At 44.7% G+C, this 21,013-nt stretch overlaps 1 protein-coding gene across 2 annotated transcripts in view; it reads right to left on the reverse strand.

Moving 5' to 3' along the window:
* The window catches only part of UBE2H (ubiquitin conjugating enzyme E2 H), a 76,542-nt gene extending 57,259 nt beyond the window's left edge, over positions 1 to 19,283 (reverse strand). For both annotated transcript variants that reach the window (XM_045028295.1, XR_006581764.1), the window contains exon 1: positions 18,977 to 19,283. In XM_045028295.1, coding sequence (XP_044884230.1) covers positions 18,977 to 19,029 — 53 coding nt within the window. In that variant the 5' untranslated portion in view covers positions 19,030 to 19,283. The remainder of the gene's footprint in view (positions 1 to 18,976) is intronic.
* Between the last annotated feature and the right edge of the window lie 1,730 nt (positions 19,284 to 21,013).

Below are 21,013 nucleotides of genomic sequence, written 5' to 3' on the forward strand. Positions count from 1 at the left end.
ACGCAGCCTCCACAAATGATACTAAGTTTGAGATCTGACTACATCTCAGAGCAAGGCAGAGACTCCCTTTAAAAACTAAACTTGGCATGACGGAGGCAGCACGCCGCCACATGGGCAGTGGATGAGGAAAGCTATAGAAATGTAGTATATCACATCATTCAATATGATCTTCAACCATTAGTGAAGTAGTACTGAGCGTTCTGAAAGGGAATCCCATAACCTCATTTGGTTGTTTGCTGCTGTTCCATCTGAAAGACATCACACACTGGGCCTTGTGAATGAACTGAGGGGGGATAAATTGATGACAGTCTCGAGACTGCCATGGAGAAAGTTTCAGGAGTTCACTGTAGCTGGACAAGTTATTGGAATAATAATAACGATACCTTCCAACTCAGGAAATAACGTGCTTTACAAATACTGATGAATTAAGCTTCAACTCTATTAGGCAGGAAGTATCACTGTGCACATTTCAAAGGTGGGGAAACAGGGAGAAAGGATTTAAGTGACTTGCCAAAGGACAGAAGCCAGGCTGCCCTCTTGACTCCCAATCCTGTGCTTCAGTTACCAGACTTTGCTCCTGGTATATCAGATCAGGCTTTACTTGTTCTCCTCCTCCTCCCTCCCAATTCCCTAATGAGAATCATATAATTTGCCTGAAGATTAGAGTTCTAGGGATTTTTATAAATTAACAATTTAAATGTATGTCCACCCATTTCCAATAGCCAGAGGGAAAGAGTTCACCCTAAGGCTTCCCGAAATGCAACAATACGCTACATTTCTGTTCTACACATCAAAAGAACAGCCTCAGTTTAATAACTTATCTTTGTAACTAAATTTTGCATACATCAAGGTAATCTAATCTCCGCTATCAACTGTAATGCCAACGTAAAGGAATTTCATTTCTTGGACCCCCAGGTACTCTGAGCTTTGTACTCTAACTCTTTCGGGGGATGAGGAAAAGAAATACTGCTTAATTACAATTAGTTGATGAACAATGATAGGAAGAGTATTCCTTGACATTTTATCTTTGGGTCAGTGCTAGACCAGGGACAAATGACACTATTGTAATTGCTCTGAAATCTAATTAGAGTGAATTTAAATCCTCAACAGCAGGGGTTCTCAAACTGTGGGTCACGACACCAAGGCTGGTGTTAGACTTGCTGGGGCCAAGGCTGAAGCCGAAGCCCAAGCGCCACCACCCGGGACTGAAGCCCAAGGGGAAGGAGAGCTAAGGTTTCACGCCCCCTGCCCAGGGCATAAGCCCTTGGGTTTCGACCTTGCCCCCCACCGCCGCCTGGGGCGGAGGGGGGTTCAGGCTTCGGTCCCCCCTCCTTGAGTTGTGTAGTAATTTTTGTCGTCAGAAGGGGGAACACGGTACAAGGACGTTTGAGAACCGCTGTTCTCTACAGCACAGTTGCTTTCATTGTAAGTGGCTTCCTATCAATGAGTTTGAATTTCTCTACTTTCAGAGGTAAACCGAAAGCAGAAATTTACATGACAGCATCAAAGTAAGAGACCTACTGCTGAACTTAGAGCAGATCCTATGAATTACAGGTGTCCTCACATAGATCGGTAACAATTTCAAAGACAAGCATTTGTCACAGCCTTCAGTAATCAATCAAAATTATAAACAAACCTGACACCTTTAACAATCTTTGATTACAGAATATCTACTAATCAAGTACAGAAACTTAACCATTGTGCTGATGCAAATAAACAAGATCCCTCCAACATTCAACTAAGTTTAAACAGGAAGTAGCCATTAAGCCAGTGCACAACCCCCCCCCCCCCCAATTTGAAGTTGTTTCAATCTCCTAATCATAAAATAGTTAAGGAATAGAGTTGATCAAACAATCCAAGCCGCATGATCCACAAGCACATTTACATTTACTGAAATCTTTCATTCAGCTTCCCTACCTATATACCTCTCCATTAAAGCCATCAGGATGGCAGCTAGGTGAGGGGAAAAGAATTAGAAAGCAAGGAGGCAGAAATCCTTTTCTCCTTAAAATGATTTCACATATTAATAAGAAAATAATGGTTTTCCCCAATTTCCCCGAAGTGAGAAAGAAATGTTTCCACAAATAACCAGCAGGTTTCAAAAAGGGTCACCTTTAGGGTGCAAGGGGTTCTCTTTCTGGCCTCTGCAGAGATTGCCAACAAATATCCTGTGATCTAGAAAATGGACAGATCAATTCATTTCATAAGACACCAGGCCCTTCTCAGTCACTACTAACCTGCGCTGGATTCAAGCCAGTAATTAAAGAGGTGGAAAAGGTCATTATTACTAATTCACTGAACCATTCTGCCCCCCCACCCATCTTGTATAAAGTGTTATTTTAGTGCTTTTACAGGGTGTGTTAATATGCAACATACTTGCACTATATGGAAATCAAGAAGTACTTGCAGACTCTCACATCTCAGTGAGTTCAATGCATACGCAAGCTGTTGTCTTACGCATGCAAATATTAGACCAGCCCTCGCCAAAAAAAATTAGAAATGGGGGACTGGAGAGCTGAGGGACTGGAATACGAAGCCTCACACCTCTAGCTTGTCTATTTGACTTTAGCCCAGATCAAAAGTGAGCTCTTAATCCACAGAACTATCAGTTAGTAACGTGGAAGAAATTGGTGGATCTCATTCAGAGTGTCTATATTCCATATTTACCATACCAGTTGGTGAACCTGTCAGTAGTCTCAGACGGTAGCAAGAACTGAAGAGGGCATGGACACTGATGACCAGCGTATGCCTAGATAGCACCTCTCTGAGTCAGCAATGCAAACTTCTCTATCATCATTTCCATCCAATACCTAGCCTGTGGATAAAGAAGACTTAATTTGGTGTTCGTGTAAGGTGCCATGGAGAATAGAGAGTGTGTATTGGTGGGAAGTTGGCTAAAAGTACAAAGCCATAACAGCCAAAATACGCAGCCCTATTACTGTACTGCCTGGGTCAGACTGTGCTCTGGCACCACACCACCTTGTTGCCTTCCTCCTTGGAGGAGATCATCTCTACAAGAAGTTACAAGCAGCAAGACAACAAACCTTTAATATGCTGGCATCAAAGCCCTGGACTGGTGATCGTTTTATGTGCAACTGCCTGGACACAACAGATTCCCAATGATTACTACCATGGCGGCAGGTGATTGGTACCACAGCAGTTTGAAAGAGAACATATTATCTACTGGTGATTATGCTGAGGCTTCTGCAGATCACAAACTTTATGCAGAACTCTAGAGGATGCAAGATAGGACACTTAGAAAATGGACACTTTGCAGGACTAATGAACTGCACCTCTGGTAGTAACAGCTGAGAAGTCGATGTGTTGGGAAGCCTGTAGAGTTACATGGGAGAATTTGAAACCACTGTTAAGTTACTTAGAATATTTATATTTTGACAAAATGTTTTTGAATACAAGTACAAAAGCCTGAGAACCCTGACTAGTCCCTAAATATATTGGGAAGATCCTTGCACATATAGGACATTTAGATTTGTTAAAGGAAATTTCAACCTTCCAGTGAAGGCGTAGGTCTTGTTTAAGCAGTTTATGGAAAGTTACCACCAGTATCTTTAACTGTTGGGGAGTAACAATGTAGAGATGCCAATAAGGACTGTTTAAAGGTCTAACCCAACCAGACTGTCCTCAGACATGACTCTTACTCAAATGAGTAACCCCAACTGACAGGAAAAGGTGACAGGACCAAGGCCTCAAGTGAGTTTCTAGAAAGACTCCCTCATTCTGCCTCCTCCCCCCCACAAATATTCAAGATGTTCTCGAGAGGAACACTGATAAATTTTGTATTTAATTATGTTACTTGTGAAGTCACCTAAAGAGCCCAGTCTCAAATTGTGCCATGAGTGAATATTAATAAGATCCAATGCGTCTTGCTTAACTGCGATTTTTCCTCTTTGATTTCCTCCAAAGTGCCCGGGTAAACTGACAAAAATACCTTTTCCCTCCCGTGCAGATCAACTGACATTTGAAGAACTGACACAATGCAGTTTAAGGGGCAGATTTTCAGGCAATATAAACCAGTGTAGCTCCAATGAAGTCAAAGGAACTATGCTGATTTTCAACAGCTGAGGATCTGGCCCCAAGTCTTCATCTGTTTTCTACTAAACCTGATCTGGACAAAGCTGAGAAAGCAGCCCAGATGTTAAATACAAATTGACTCATTTATGTAACACTGGGTTATTGTTATAATCTATAATGGTCTGTTTTTAATCTTGACATGAGTTAGGCCATCAATATTTGTCTCCTAAAAACCTCACTTTTACACTCTAAAAAGTAGCATGAGCTAAATGAGAAAGATGGTCAAACTAGATTACTTAATTGTTCCTTCTGGCCTTGAAATCTAGGAGACTAACTAAATTTAAGCATTTCATGTTCAAAGTATCTTATTTCCTCGAAAGGAGATGTGTGCATTTATTTGTTGAAGGTTTTTAAATGGGGAAATATGGTTCCTCTTTTTTGAATGTGAGGATCACTAACATTGATATCCTCTCCTATAACTAATCATTGCAATTTTACATCTTGTCAATAAAAGCATAAAAATTCTCAATGTCCCTGTTGACAAAAATTATATCAACAAATTAGTAATATAAATAGGGCTTCTAGTTTAAGTGATTGCTTTAAGAAATACACCCTCACGTTTCAGTCTCACGTTTAACCACAACCCTCGTTTGTGGGCATTTTTCCAGCCATTACTGGTGCTGCTGCTCTCAATTTATGCTCAGAGCACTGCACTTACTCTATGTATAGTAGGGCTTAAATATTTACCGTTAAGTCTCTCGCTGCTTACCCCACCAAACACAGCAAATGTTGAAACTCATAATCAGACGATTTAGGTATGAAGATATCAATATTGCCAATTCCAAGCACTAGAGAATCACAGGTCAGGCCCCCAAAATTTATTTTTAAATAAAAGCTGAGATTCTCTCATACTCCCATGACTCCAAGAGCTGCAGCTTTAAGAAAAAAAATAAACCACTAAATATTGTGGCAACCACAATAAAAATCATAATGGCTGGCAAAACTAAGCCATAAACATGAATTTAACATTCTACAGAAAGTCAGATTTAATCAGAAATCTGACATCCTTTTAGTGATTAAAAAACTGAACTCAATTCTGTTCAACAAAAAATTAGTAATAAAATGTAAGCATCTGATTCTTATTTTGAGCCATGTGCCTGCTTTGTGAATGAAGCAATCCAAGAATGGTACCACTGTCAAAAGTTTAGTTTCAAATGAATTATTCTTCGTAAAAAAACAGCACTTCTACAGAGAAACACTTACCAGACCAGAGGTGGGAAACTATAGCCCGCGGGCCCATCCTGCCTGGCCCCCGAGCTCCTGGCCCAGGAGGCTCTCCCCTGGCCCCTCCCCTGCTGTCCCCACTCCCCTGCAGCCTCAGCTTGCTCCACCACCAGTGCAATGCTCTGGGCGGCGGGGCAGTGAGCTCCTGGGGCAGCGCAGCTGCAGATCCCAGCCTGACCCGGTGCACTGAGCTGCGTGGCCTGGCTCTAGCCGGGCGGTGCGGCTGTAGCACTGCCAGCCACCAGTGCTCCAGGCAGCGCGGTAAGGGGGCAGGGAGGGCTGGATAGAGGGCAGGGGAATTCGGGGTGGTGGTCAGGGGGCGGGGGTGTGGATAGGAGTCAGGATGGTTGGGGGGGAACAGGAGGTTGAATGGGGACAGGGGTCCTGGGGGAGGGAGTCAGGACGGAGGGGGGGGGTTGGATGGGGCAGAAGGGGGCAGTCAGGGTCAGCGGTTCCGGGGGAAGTCAGGGGATGGGGAGAAGGGGTGGCTGGACAGGGCTCCCGGGGGGGGAGGGGGGCTGTCAGGAATGAGAGGAGGGGTTGGATGGGGCAGCAAGGGTCTGGGGGCAGGGAGCTGGGGGGGTGGATGGGGCAAGGGTCCCGGGGGAGCCATCAGGGAATGGGGGGGTTGGATGGGGAAGGAGTCCGGGGGGGGCCGCAGATAGAAGGTGGGGGCCAGGCCACAACCCTCACCACTGCTTTGAAACTTCTATCTTGAGCCGTGATGAAAGACCAACTTTACTTGTTTGATATAGTTGCTACTACAATAGAGACTGAGCTAGTACTCCTCTCTCCTCAAATACCTTTCCTTTCAAGGAGCCCAGGGAAAGTACTTGGACACTGGTGCTAAATTACAACGATCTGATCTCCACTAACTTTTCAACTGAAGAGACCACCAAATCTAAATGCCACGTTCTTCATTTTGGATCCATGTTCATCTCACCGCTGTCACACATGGGCTTTCTGTAACTAACTGTGGTAGTTATTCAAATCAGAAGGACTAACCTAAGTTTTCTATGATGTCAGGCATGTTAAATTTATTAATGCCACATCATTTCTAGTTTCCTTTTGTTTTCACAGCATCCCTTATTTCAAAGGTGACACACTGGCATGTTGAAAATGATAGCCTAAATGACAAACGTGTGATGTTTTAAACGGAGTTCAGGACTAAGTCAATACAACTCTACGCTGAGTCACATCAGTGTGGATATGACATTTTCCAAGACACAAAGAGATTCATTTTTTTTTGGAGTTTTTACTCTTCCTTTATTTAATTTACAATACTGGCATTTGATTTAAGGGATTATGAAGGATGAATACGCCACTCAGACCTTAGTAAGCACTCACCTGTAGTACATTGTCCTTCCTTTTCAAATTTGCAACTACTGTAAACCAAACACAAAATAACTTTATGCAAATTGACTAAGTATAGTAGCAAAACCCAAGCAAAACTATTCCTAGGTACCACTGATACGGATGTATCACTCTCCCAGGGCAGTAGCACAGCATGGAAGCTGCCAAGTTATTGTAAGGTTTAATACTTGCATTACTGCTACATGTAACCAATACCCAACAGCACATGGTGGTTTTTCGTAGGGCCAGCTTTAAAGGTTTTGGGAATGTCAGCAAGATTATTTCTCTTCTCTGCCCTCGTGTCTCAAACTTAACCTGTTTCATTTGACCTTAGTCCCCCACCCCCACACGCTTAATTTAAAAAGGGGGAGGGTAACATTTGGGCCTCCGCCAGCCTCCTCTGATACAGAAGCACAAGCTGTCCCAGGCACAGTTGCCAATACTTGAGATTCCATACGAACACCCCAGAAGCGTTTCCCAAGCTGGAAGCAACTAGTACATTGTGAGGAGTTTTAAATTAGTCTTGCAACAGTTAATTAATGCTGGTTACTCATGATTCAATAGATGCCTCAAAGTGCTTAAAATTACAAATCTCAGCCCTCCTCCCAACAGCCCAGGGACCACAAGCAGCCAAGGCCTGTACAGCCCTACCCCTTGCTGCTGATTCCCTGCATTTCCTCCTACTTATCCATTTAGGTAATAATTGGAGATGTACCAATCTCCTAGAACTGGAAGGGACCTTGAAAAGTCATTGAGTCCAGCCCCCTGCCTTCACTAGCAGGACCAATTTTTGCCCCAGATCCCTAAGTGGCCTCCTCAAGGACTGAACTCACAACCCTGGGTTTAGCAGGCCAATGCTCAAACCACTGAGCTATCCCTCCCCCCAGCTTCCCTCTCTTTCTGGGTTTGCCAGCCCAAGCTCCCTCCTCCAGGGAGTGACTGTAGATTACTTCCTTGCAGCCTTTTGCTGCCCATAGCTCCCGGGCTTTACACAGGCCCCTCCTGTTTATGCCCAGCTGGGCACATTTCCAATTAGTGGCCTGCTCCTTGTCTCCTGCAGGTGCAGCTTGGACAGTTAGTTGGCCTGCCCAGCCACTGAAACTCCTCCAGGCCTTGTGTGGGGTGGGCACCCCACCACACCCCCTCCCTACCATTCCTATTTCTGTCTTCTTGTTCTCTTTGAAAACCTAGAATCCCATTTCCTTGTGGTTGTCCCCGTTCTCCATCATTCGCTTCCTTGCTCGCTCGTGTTTGTCTTCCCCTTTGCTCTCCCCTTCTGTCCCATTCTTCTTGCTCTTCCCACCTTTTCCCCACCCCCCTCATTATCAGTGGCCTTTGCAATGCCCCGTCTTGAGACCCTCCCTCTCTTGCCTCCTTTCCCCTTCCCTGCTCCCTAAGGGGTGCTATTACTAGCCATCTAGGGTCTTACACTGTGCCCGTCACAACCGTATCCAAGCACTGGGGCTCTGAAGGATGGAGAGATAGGTCCACACTTCCGTGCAGGAGCTGGTTCAGCTGATAGCATCTTACATGGAGGAACTGCCCCTACACCATTGAGGGAGGCCGGAGTGGGAGCTCAAAGGAGTCGCCGCAGTTGCAGCAGCCTGCTAGGAGGGAGCATACAGTAGTCTTAGTGCTGTCACAAGAAACCCAAGCAGCCAAGAACTGGCAAGCTCCCCACCAAACCAGGACCCAACAGCTATGAGCTCCAAGGCTGGCTAGCTCTAGGTGGCTGTAAATAATGAATGAAATGTATAGAAGATACCAGCCATCTGCTTATGTTACGCTCTATACAGCAAAGAGGACTAGAGACTATTTAAAAGAGTAGCCAACACCTAGGGTCCCACTATTGCAGATCCCAAAGGCTGGTCTTCATTTTTTAACCTAGACAACAAAACAGCACATTTTAAACCAAAAAACCCCAACCCTATTTTTTTTAAAGAGATCTTTCAATTTAAGTTGTTCACACAGAAGAAGTCAAAGTTACTCAAGCCTTTTGCAGCTCAGCATCGCAAGGAAACCCCATTAGCAAGGAACATACTTGAACAGAAGTAAGATAACAGATTCAGCAGCGTGTAGACAGGGCCTTGTAGCTTTTAGACTAATAACTAAACTAGAGCCTCAAAGTTTCAGTCTTTATTCACTGCACAGTTTAAAAATAGAACTTCTCAGCTCTGCAGACAGCCTTGTTTAAGATTAGAAATGCTCTAAGCTCAGTCAAGTCTTTGCAGACAATACATTGCAGATGATCTAGGTTCATTATCCATAGTTATTCCACTGCAAATCAGTGGATTTGTTGATGACATTCTCCCATGTTTCCAGGTTTTTCCCTTAACAGTTTTAGGGCACATGACTTTGCCATTGTGAGGACAGATGAAGCAACACTTAGTCTCCTAAGATGCCAAAGAGGTTATGTTAATATTTTATAAATAATTTCAATTTTGCCTCTATTAATCCAGTGCACAGAAGGTAAATCAAGGACATCCAGAATTAATATTTCAGATACTTTGCAACTTTTAGTTGCTCCTTTATACAGAAAAGTCTAGAATTCTCTTCTATTCTATTCTGGACTGGAGCAGCCAAGAACCATCATAAGAGCTGCTGTACTGGATCAGATCAGGTCCAGTGGATGCACCTCCAACACTGGGGAGTACCAGCTGTTTTACAGAATAGCGCAAGAAACCTGGCAGTATATGCCCCTGGAAAGCTTCCCTCCTACCCACCATTAGTTAGAAGTCAGCTCATGCCCTGAAAAGGGATGATTCTCCCTTCCAGAATGCTTAAGGTATATCCCACAGCCAGTGTTCCCTCTAATTTTTCCCACCCATGTGGGGATTGAATTTTGTTATGTGCACCAATATAGAGGTGATATGTGACACAAGACCTCCATATTGGTGCACATAAAATTCATGTGGTGGGGTGGGGCTAAAGGGTTTGGAATGTGGCAGGGGGCACAGGCCTGGGGAGCAGAGGGTTGAGGTGCGGGGTGGGGCTCGGCTCAGGGGTGGGGCTGTGGATGAGGGGTTTGGGTGCAATGGGGCTCACTCGGGCTACAGTGGGAAGAGAGGAATCCACCCCCCCCCCACTCTCTGTCCCTGCAGCAGCACCTGGGCTGGGGGGGGGAGAGGCGCCTCTCTCCCAGCCGCAGCAGGTCCGGGGGGAGGGGCACCTGTCCTTCTCCCCTCTCCCCCCCCCGGCCAGGGTTGGACTGGGGAGCGCGCCGTGGCAGGTTCAGGGCTTGGGGAGAGCTAACAGGGCATATGCTAGGACTCTAAAAACAGCTGTGTAGAGAGCACTTTGAACTTGCAGTTCAGGCCGGAGCTCAGTCTCTGAAACCTAGGGAGCAGGGGGTGGGCTTCAGAGTCTGAGCAGCAACTTCAAAGTGCTGTCTACACAGCACGTGCCCTGCTAGCCCAGATCTACCAACACGGGCTGTGTAGACATCCCTTTGGGTTTTTTCCACCTTTTCGATAACAACTCTGGATATTCTTGTTACTCATAAATGCCCAATCCTATTTTAAACCCTGCTAAATTCTTAGCCTCAATGGCATCTTGTGGCAGCAAGTTCTATACATGATGTGTTGTGTGAAAAAGTATTTTTTAATCAGTTTTAAATGTAATGTATTTCCATTTGACTGTTCCCTTGTTATATTATGAGACAGGATGAATAGCAGTGACCAGTCTGCTCCCCAACACCACTCATTATTATGGATACCGTCTCTCTAATATAACCAGTCTATCAGAGCTCCACAAATAATTGACTAGAAACAACCAGCTGTTATACCAAGGTTATCTTGCATTTAAGAAGGCAGCAATGATTTGCAAATTTGTAACTTTGATTCCAGGTCTCACCCTCAACACGTATTATGAATGTTCAAGGCCACATATAAAACACACTGGAATTTAGGAATAATGTTAAGTAAATTTTGCAATGAGTTGTCATTAGCAAGGAAAGTGCTCAAACAAAAGAGCTCACATATCTAGCACCAATGTAGACAGGGCCTTGACACACTTGCAGAGGCTGACTTGGTAGCCTCTAGACTAATAACTAAACTAGAGCCTCACACCTCAGACTTTCACAGAGGATGGAAAGCCTCTAAAAAGCAGTTACTATCAATGAATTTTACTTAATTTTACTAACAAGGTGTTAGCAAAAATTTGATATAAAAATATAAAAATGCTGATGTCACAGAAAGAACCCAAATTTGCAGACTCAAATTTTCATAGGTATTACAGAATGTTTTAGAATGACCAATACAGTAACTAATGATTTGTATTAATACTGTAATGGAAGTTATTTTTACACCCATACTCTTCCCCTTATGCTAAAGGATCCCACTGCACTTTAATTAGAGCGAGTACATGCCACTAAAATGCAGCCACTTCTGGCGTGGGAGAGCAGCACTCATCATTACAGAATAAAGAATATAATTTAAACGGCTACACTAGAAGTCCCTTCAAAGTGATTAAATAGAAATTGAAGTCAGATGTTACTTTCTGTATTTTACTACATTCCTTTCATGTTGTGTGCAAAACGTGCCCTGTAATCTATAGTTATAGTAGATCTGTCAGTCAACATGGCAATTATAATGACACTACTGACAAAGATGCTTCCATTCAGCAACGGGTGAGATATGGTATCCCAAACCAAAAACAGCAGTGTGTGAAGAGCATGATTAACCTGGCCTCTTTCTGGAGACTAAGTCAACTTGTTATTCCCGGCGTTCATATTGCTACGGAGAACAAGGCAAGTGATTTAGAGTCATTAGAACGTCAAGACCACCATGAGAAATAGTGCCTGGAAAGCAGCATCAGTTAAAACCACACTAGTTTTGAAGCTGGCATCAGTCGCAGCTGCAAACATGAATGGGAACACAGGGCCTGAAGGCCACGCAATCATAGATATCTCCTTCCAGACACTGCATGCAATCCCCTCTTCAGTTCCAGGCACCTCATTACCAGAAAAATATTGCTAAATATAACACCTAGGTATATAAATAAAATTGATCAGAATGCTATAGAGACTGATTTGTGAGGAATCTCTATGGACAGTTTGGCTTAGTGATGAATAACCTGGGGGTGGGGAAAATTATAGCCTAGTAGTATTTGAAGTGTGTCAACATCAAGGACAGAGGAATTTTGGGTGCTGTAAGAGGGTAGAACAAGGAGAAACTGGATTAAATTAAAGAAGTGAAAATTTCAGACAAAAATAGAGACACTTCCTAACAGCAAGATCTATTAGACTATAGAATAGTCACCCAAGTGATGTTAAGGAAGAGCCATCACTTGGGATATTTTCTAGTGTTTTCTGCAGTTCAATTTCAAGTGTTCTGTAGGGATCAACAGGGTGCTGGCACACAGACACACTGGATGACCTATTAGAACTAGAGACAGTAAGATCGCATGATTCTTTAGTCATCCCTGCACTATTTGGTGGGGAGAAGCAAACAGCAATACCCTGTGTACGTGGGCTATTCCAGAAATATATGGACAGAGGCCACTGAAAAATGTGATGAAAGCAGGGGAGTTGAGCACACACAATAAGAGAAGGAAAATAATGAACTGCTAAATACTTACACATGTACCCACATATATAGCCTCATCTAACATTCAAAAATGTGCTATTCAGCAGTTACCTTTCATCTTTCTTGCCAGGAGCATGGGCAGGACTCCAGGAAAGGGAAAAAAATGACTGAGTACTCAGAAATGTCGCTTACCATCTTCAAATTTACACCTTAATGGCTATATTCAGGATAGCCGTTTGGCCAGTAGAAAGTTCCATACTGTCCCATGGCCCTTTAACTGTGGGCACTTTTCTACTTTTAATAGTAATCTGTTGTTTATATAGCCTGGTTATGGTGGTCAATTACATGGTTTTAAAAGTGCACAAAATAGCAACAGGTGCTAAGAATGACAAGTTATGTAGCAATTGTGAGTGATCGTTCTGTACCACTGCAGTGCTCATGTGTTCCCTTCCTGCTGTGCTGCTCACCTCTTAATTGTCTGCTGTTACCCACTCCTGCTGCTTTAAATTGCTTTAAAAAAACCCAAATTGTAATGCTTGAGGATGTTATCCTACAAAGCTCAACTTGTATGCTGATCTACATCTACTAGAACGGACGGACTTTTTCCTCTCAATTGGATGGAAATAAATCACAAGGCCTCACATTGTGTTGTTGAGCAGAAACCCAGGTTACTTCGAACTGATTTAGACTATGTTTGGCAAGGTAATATACCAACAGCACTCTGTAGCAAGAGCATTAACACTACTCCAACACCATTCTGCTGGGCACCTCAATAGCAACAGTGCAGGAACACAGAAGATTCAAGGCTTCAATTTTATGCGTATGCCTTTCAGAAGATTTTTAGAGAGCACAGCTATTTTTGAGTCTACTGTAGCACTGATAACAGAAAACAGTGTTTTGCAGTCCATTCTTTTACTTAGGACATTACATCAAAGGTCTCAGAGGCAAATGGAAACATAACCCAAAGAACCCAGAGAGGAGACGGCAACGATTCAACAGGGGGCATCTTATGGCTACTCCTACATGTTGAAATTTACCAGTGTGAGAGTGATTCACTGCCATGACAGATGTAGGAGGTTATTTGCTTTCTGCCAAGAAATGATTTTTAACACATTTTGGGGTTCTCATCATAGCAAGAGCTTCCCTTTTAAGAGTTAGTGACTATACTACAAAATCATCCACAACTGACTTTGAATCTTTACCAATTTACAGAAGAATGCCCTCACATTACATAAAAGCATTTTAACTGGTGTTAAAAGTAGGCCTTTCTAAACATGGCAATATAAGGAATAAGAATAAAGACATGATTTTACAAAGCAAGCCACTTAGCTTTTCTAAAAAGCACACATACGTATTTTACTGTTACTATCAAGTAACTGCTTCCAAGATTTGTTTAATCAGTAAGTGTTTAGTAAAGTATACTTTACTCAATTCTCAGCAATCTAATTCCAGTTTAGTTTTACCAATAATTGCTTCTGAGAACCATAAACGTAATCCCCAAAAAGACTGCAATGGCATACAGTCCACTAAAATCATTGCTCTGAAACCAAGTAGTATGGTAGGCACAAGTAGTTAACATGACTCAAATGCTGAAAAATCCACAAAGTCTTTGTTTTAAATAGGGTCAGATTAAAATGTCTGCTCTATCTTTACAATCTAAAGTTTTAACCAAATTCATATTGTACAATGGTTATTGACATAAAACTATGGACTATATTATGATGCAGGTGCAGCAGCACCCTTTCAGGTTTGTGTTGCAAGTCTAAGCTTCAGTGACCTCTGCAATCAGACTGACAAAGCAACAATGGAACTTATGGGTGATGGGGGGGGTTCATTAGCTAGTAGAGGTAAATTCCGCTCTGAACCAAACAAGATGATACTTTTGAAGGTTGCCACTGAGGCTGAGAGAATTTTTTTGTTTTAGCAAAATGATACATGGGGTTAAGTTCTTAAAATGGCAGGTAGGAGAACATGCACTCAGACCGTGAATATGAGGCATACTGGTCACTGTTCAACTGAGATAAGTAACAATATCTTGTTTGCTACCACAGCCCAAGCTACTAATGCCAAAAAAACAAAAACAAAAAAAATCCCACATATTCCCGAGCCCTAACTCTAGGCATTTTGTTTCCAAGTCTTCATCAGTTTGAAAAAGTATCATGACTTCCCCCATTCCTTCAGAGTCAATTAAAATGGAGACCAAAAGATTTAAAAACTTCCCCATGATGTTTTCAGGATTTACATTCTACCTTGTGAAAGTTTTAGCTTAAAATTAAATTTATCCTGAACATAAGATATTTTCTGTCCTCTGATTCAGCTAATCTAACAACTGATTTAACCCAATAGTACTGTCTTTTGCAATTACAAATCATTCATCAATACACAGGTAAATGTATCTTAGCATTTATTTTTCATTTTTAGCCTCAGATAATTTTGGAATAACTTTAAAATGATCTCATTCGAACAAAGTCATCCCTCTGTCAACTAGGCTGGGAAAGCATTATCTAAAGTTGTATCTGTTCTTCACAAAGTTTCAGCAGTTTAAAATTTTTGCTGCTGCAGCAGCTATTTGTGTCCCAATAGCCAAAAAGACAAGATTCACCAAGCTAAATGTGGCTGTATTTATAATTCCTTTCATGGACAGCGTGTGACATTATTTTCTAACTTCAGCTCTGACACTTAAAAGTTTAGACATTGTGATCAAGTCATAAGACTCTCTATATAAAAGGAAAATAAAGTAAAATTCTGAAAAACTGAGTTCAAATAGAGTCTGCAAATAAACTGCATTCATATGTACACTGCTATTCTGGTGCAGAACAAACTCCCAACCTCAATACTATTGTAATCCTTACCAGAATCACCTCCAAGAAATGTAATTGCAGGACTCCAAAAATCTCACAGATTAACATTTCAGGGATACCCAATACCCGTTGTACGTATTTGCCTATATAAGAAATTTCCCCCACACACCAAAAAAACCCCATTCCTCCAAAGATTGCCCTGTGCTTGTTTTCAAAGGCTTCCACTGGGCCTCCTTCTCTTTCCCCAGCCCCCACTCTCCAGTATATAAACACACTCTTGTCACACACTCTATCAGCTGTTCGTGTTGCTCCGCCCAGGCCTCGGTTTCCGGGTAGTAACAGAGCAACCAATCGGCTGAGTTGCAAGCTCTGCCTGAGGCCTTTTGCCTGCAAACACTTTTCCAAAACAAGCAGCTCGTCATTTCACAGGGGGGCACTGGCTCATCCAGGGCGAGAGGGGATTGCAACTGCCATGCAACAGGGGAGGGAGCAAGTCCCACAAGCCTCGAGGACATAGTGAGCTGCACAAGCTCCCCCCTCTACCTGGAGAAGTATGGGGGTGGAAGGGAGGAGGAAACTTATGCACATCTCTAGGCTGATCAATTTTTTTTTATTATTATTATTTTTTTTTTTTACGGTCACCAGTATCAGATCTCAGGTAATCTGAGTAATTCCCTATATTCTGGGTATAAAACTTCCTTGAAAGTCATTCTCCAGTGGGGGGCACAGGAAGCTTCTGATCTTTTGTGCACAGCACTGCATGTAATAGAACAACTCTACTGGGTCTGATATTTAGGCAGTGAGGACACTCGAGAGGGGTGTGGGGAAGGAGACAATCAATCCAACAGTGTCAAAATGCAACGCAAATCCCTGCTTCTAGGCTCTTTCCAGCATTTAGAGAAGGGATCAGAAGAGAAACAATGAATGACTCAGTGTCAGAACATAATCATCCAGCTGATTATTAAACATCAGTTAAAAAAAAACACTCCCCCTTGCAATTTAGAGAGAGAGAGAGAGCATGCACAAGCAACCAACCTCTCCTGTTCTCTGGTCACAAAGAAACATCTACAAAAGGACATGGACGTGTTGGGATTGAAAATAGGAATAATAAAGAAGGACTCCACTCCTCTCCTAAACCTGTCAGAGCAGTAAAAGGCAGCAGACTTGTAACTTGCTCTCTAGTTCCTTCCTAGACAAGGTAGCTCTTGGCAGGCTGTAAATCTGAGCCATGATTATATACTAGAGACATTAAAGAGAGGCTGAAACGGGAGATTGTAATGAAAATGGCAGCAAACAAAAAAAATTCAAGCCACATTCAAGTGCATTCCTTCAGTACAGTTCTCTCTCATTTACTCGCCACCATAACCAGCTTCAATCCCCACCCCACCCGCACCCCTCAAACACACACTTATTTCAGATAATGTGCAGATCGGTTTACAGATAGGAGGATTACCCAGAAAAATTAAGTGGCTCAGTAGTTTAGGATGAATCAGAGTGTAGGCCCAGAGATATGAAGGAAGGCCAGACAAACAAAAAGACTGGGGAAGGAGGAAGGTAGAGAGGCGAGTCATCTGACATACACAACTTCCTAACTTTGCTGTCCACAAGAAACAAACCGCTCCACCCCTCTGTCTCAAATACCAAGAACATTGGGGTAACAATAATAAAAGCTACAGTTTTAAAAAGCCTCTCGATTCTTGTCAGGGGAAAAGAGCAGGAGATCGGAAACTAACTGAGATTGGGAGGAATGTCAACCTATTTACTGCTCTTCATCTACCACCAAGCCATAATATACCAAAAACTGCTCTTTGTCACCTAAAATGCTGTAGTCATTCTAGACGTAGGCTACCAAGCAGGGGGGAAAAAAGGGGGAGAAAATGCATCAGGCCATAATGGGCCTCATCCACACTCCAGCACAGTCCTCTTCAAAAATTATACACAATGAAGATTATTTCCACTAAACAGCTGGAGTTCTCAACCCTACTCCTAGTGAAATTAACCATCAATTGAAATTTGCATTTGGGAGGGTATGACATGTTGTAACTCTAAACTCCAGAATAAAAATAGCTCAGAGTCTACCAGGATTGGTAGTCATTTCCTATTTGTTATAAACAACATTAAAAATAAATAAAGAAGCTTTGTATAAAAACATACACACAAAACATTAGCAAGTTTTCTTTGGGTAAATTGTCCTCATGCCATAAACATCAGTGTTGTCGATTTCATCCCTTCTTTTAAAAAACAAAACCAAATAACTTTGTTTATCTCTGCCTCTAGCAACTAAATCAGATCTATCAACCCCCAACCTTCCTACCACAATCAAAAAACAGATCCCTCACCCCTAAATTCTCCTGGGGGAGAAAATATCTCTGAAAGCATTTCAGTTGGTTATGTCGATTCTCCCCACCACCACACCACCACCACGTAAACAAAACTATTAATAAAACAATTCTATAATCGAATTCCCAACGATATTTCAAAAGCCACCCACACTCCAGACAGCAAAAGAGAGGGATACACCATCCTATGAGGGATGAGAATAAAAATACTGAGAAAAATAAAAATAGATCCATTAGGAAAGAAAAAAACCTACCCTAAACTGGAGTGTTACATAAACAAAACCTCTAGCAAGAAAGGGGAGGGGGGGGAGAGAGACTTTTCAATTGCACTGAAACCCCTTCTTCCCACTCCATGGCACCTTATTTTTGGTTTGTTGCAAACTAGGCTCTTCCCCCCCACCCCCAAAATTTAAAAAAAACAAACAAATCCCTAGGCTGGCACCAGAAGCTTTGGGAACTGCAGGCTGAAACCATGGAGTAAATGATAATAAACATCACAAAAGGTTCTCTCTGGGCTGAAGCTATTAGACAAGACCTCCGCATTCTCTCAGCCCCACTCCTCACCACCCTAAGCTGTAGAACTACATTCCAGGGAAGGGGTCTGGGGGAAAGAGGGGAGCCAGGGGTGGGGGTGTCATCTGAAAGGGGGGGTATAGTCCTTTGAACACCCCTTCCGAGGCTGACCACCAGCTGTCATAATATCTGATGGGGGGAGGGGGAGTCTCTCCCTTACCCTGGGGGAGTCACAATCCCAGGGGGAGGAAAAGGAGTTGCCCTAGGCTGGACTGAAGGATCCTGTCCCATTGCCCCACTCCTTAAAGGTACTAATCTCCCCGCAGGATAGGTGCTTGGGGTAGCCTATATCCCCCAGGCTGAGGCTCTGTGGTTTAAAAGGGCCTTCAGTCCTTAGGCTGGGGGATCTGGTGTTTGTGGGGGGAGCTCAGGCTGGGCGAGAGATCTGGAGTCCCCAGGACTGGGGGAGAGGGGTCTGCTTTTCTAGGAGGCCTCTCCTCAGCAGAGTGGGAAGGGCTGGTGTTGGGGAGGTGTTTGCAAGGGGGTCCCCCAGAGGTGGGGCTGGTCTAGGGGAGTTTCACCCTCTCCCTCCACAGACAGAGCTGGTTTCACAGGGGCACTCTCTCCCCCCTGCACCATGGGAAATCAGAGGGACTGACCCTGGCAATCGTACACCACTGGGGGGGGGGGTCACCCTCCAGTGGGCTGAGGGTCTCTCCCCCAGGGTATTTTCCTCACAGGGGTCTCTCTCTCCCCCACCCAGGGGGATGTGGACTCTCTCCCCCCCACTGTCGAATGGGGGAAGCTGTTCTCCCCCATCCTCCCTGTGGGGTCCCCCCCCACACACAGGGGGGTGGGGGACGTCTCTCTCCCCCCCACACGATGGGAGAGGATCTTTCTTTCTTTCTCTCCCCCCCCATGAAATGGGGGAGGGTCTCTCTCTGCCCTCCCCCCTCATGAGATAGGAGAGGGTGTCTCTCTCCCCCCCCAGGAGGATGGGGGAGGGTTCCCCCCCCCACAGGGCAACATGGGGAAGTCTCCCCCCCCACACACAGGGCAACGGGGGGGGGTCTCTCCCCCTCCCCTCCACAGGGGCTGTAGGGGGCTCTCCCCCGCGCGGGAAGGATACAGCTTGACCACGTCGGTGTCCATCCGCCTCTTGCCCGGGCTGGGGGAGGACATGGTGCCCCCGGCTGCCCGGCTCCTCCTCTCGGGCTGTCAGAGCCCCGGCTCCTCCGGGCGGCGGGGGGGGGGGGACCCGGCAGGGGCGGCTCCCCGGGGGGGGGCGCCGGGCACCGACCCGCTGGCGAGCCCCCTCCTCCTCCTGCTGCTGCTGCTGCGCCCTGGGGCTGGCGGGGCCTGGCCGCTCCTGCCTCCCCCAGTTCCGACTCGCTCTCCCCTCAGCCCCGAGCCCTGCTCCGCTCGCCTCTGCCGGAGAGCCTCTCTCTGGAGCTCTGACGTCACCCACAGTGACCTCACCGCCCAGGCCCGCTCCGATTGGCGGGCCGGCGAGTGACGCGAGCGCGGAGAGCGCGCCGCCCCCCCCCCCGCGGACTGCTGGGAGTTGTAGTCTCTTCCCCCCCGGGAGGGGGATGCGTTTGAGCGCTGGGGTAAGGCGCTGTAGGCGTAAGAAGTGTGTGGCCCAGCCTTGGGGAGCAGCGACTTAGAAGCAGTTTAGGCTTCTTCAGGCTGCCGGCTCGAGGTCTGTCCCTTCCTGTCCCCTGCAATAGAGCTGAGTACTTTCCCTGCAGCACCTGCTCTTGCAGGTGTTAAAGCCCCTGTCCCCCCTGCCTAAAATTGTAGGGTGAGACCCAGGTTTTCCCAGCAAGCTCCTTGGTAGCCAGGTGCATGTACATTCCGACACCTGCAGAGGAGCCTGGAACTTTGTCTCTTTCGCCCACTGACAAGTTGGTCCCATAAAAGATGTTACCTTGTGTCTGCGCAATGACAGCCGGCAGCTGGCCTAGATTTCATCTGCACGCAGTCATGGTTTCCACCCTTGTTTGTGTTCTGCTTAGCTGATAGCACTGGGGTTTGGTGAGAGACAAGTCATGGGCCCCTGGATTCCCTGCTGAGGGTGGGATAGTGCGGCAGTTAGATTCCCAGCTTCTACGCCCAGTGCCATCGCTGACTGCTGTTGAGCAAGTCACTTAGCCACTCTATACCCCAGCTGCAATATGAGGATACTGCAGGGAGATCCCATTTTTGTAAACTTCAATTTTCCAAACTCTCTTTACTCCCATATTTGTTTATGTCCCTCAGCCTGATGGTGTCCATTGTTTTTGAACCCCTGGTTTGTGAACATTTAATGTGTCTCTAAGTCTTCTGTAAAAATCAACTTTTACCCACACCTTCCTCAAACAGGTTTTGTGAGGCATAATAAATATAGCAATATCTTGTTGCAAGCTGCGTATGACTGGACTGTCAATATACACTGTATTCACAGCACACAAGAAGTTCACTATTGACTCCATATACATCCTGACATGGGGAAGAGTCTCGCAGCCCCAATAGCAGAGTTTCAGCAGTTGTTCCAGGAGGTTTATCACATTTTCCACCAGCTCAGTTTCTGGTTTCTGCTTTTCCGGCTGTCAATAATTTACAGAGAAGTAATGCAGGGTCCATGTGCAAGGGACACCGATCCGAGCGGGCAGCTGGAATGAGTGATATCTCTCATAATCAGGTACAACTGAGCAGCGTATGGGAGCAAACAGCTGTTTGACCTTGTGTGACCTTAGAGTATTGCGATCTGGGAAATGTATTCTTGGGCCTGTCCAACCCTTTATATACAGGCTGTTAGCAGAGCAGGAACAGGGACACAGAGCAGAGTCGAATGTTACCAATGAATGAGCTTCTCCAATTGACTCTACTGCAAAATTAATAACATTCTGGCTAATATGCCAAAGTGGAAAGAAAGGCTGTGTAATTAAGACATGGGGGCTGGAACGCCTAGGTTCTACTCCCACCTCTGCGATGGACTTTGGGCTGATAATTTAACCGTGCCTCAGTTTACCCATCTGGAAAATACAGCTAATAATACTTACCTGCCTCCTGGAGCAGGGGATTATGTGACTAAATTAATGAAAGTTTGTAAAACATGTTGAGATCGTTGGACAAAAGTTACTGTGGAAATGTAAACACTGTATGAAGACTGCAGAGCGTGTGT

Source organism: Mauremys mutica, chromosome 1, assembly GCF_020497125.1.
Source record: "Mauremys mutica isolate MM-2020 ecotype Southern chromosome 1, ASM2049712v1, whole genome shotgun sequence".
In the NCBI taxonomy this organism is placed as follows: Eukaryota; Metazoa; Chordata; order Testudines; family Geoemydidae; genus Mauremys; species Mauremys mutica.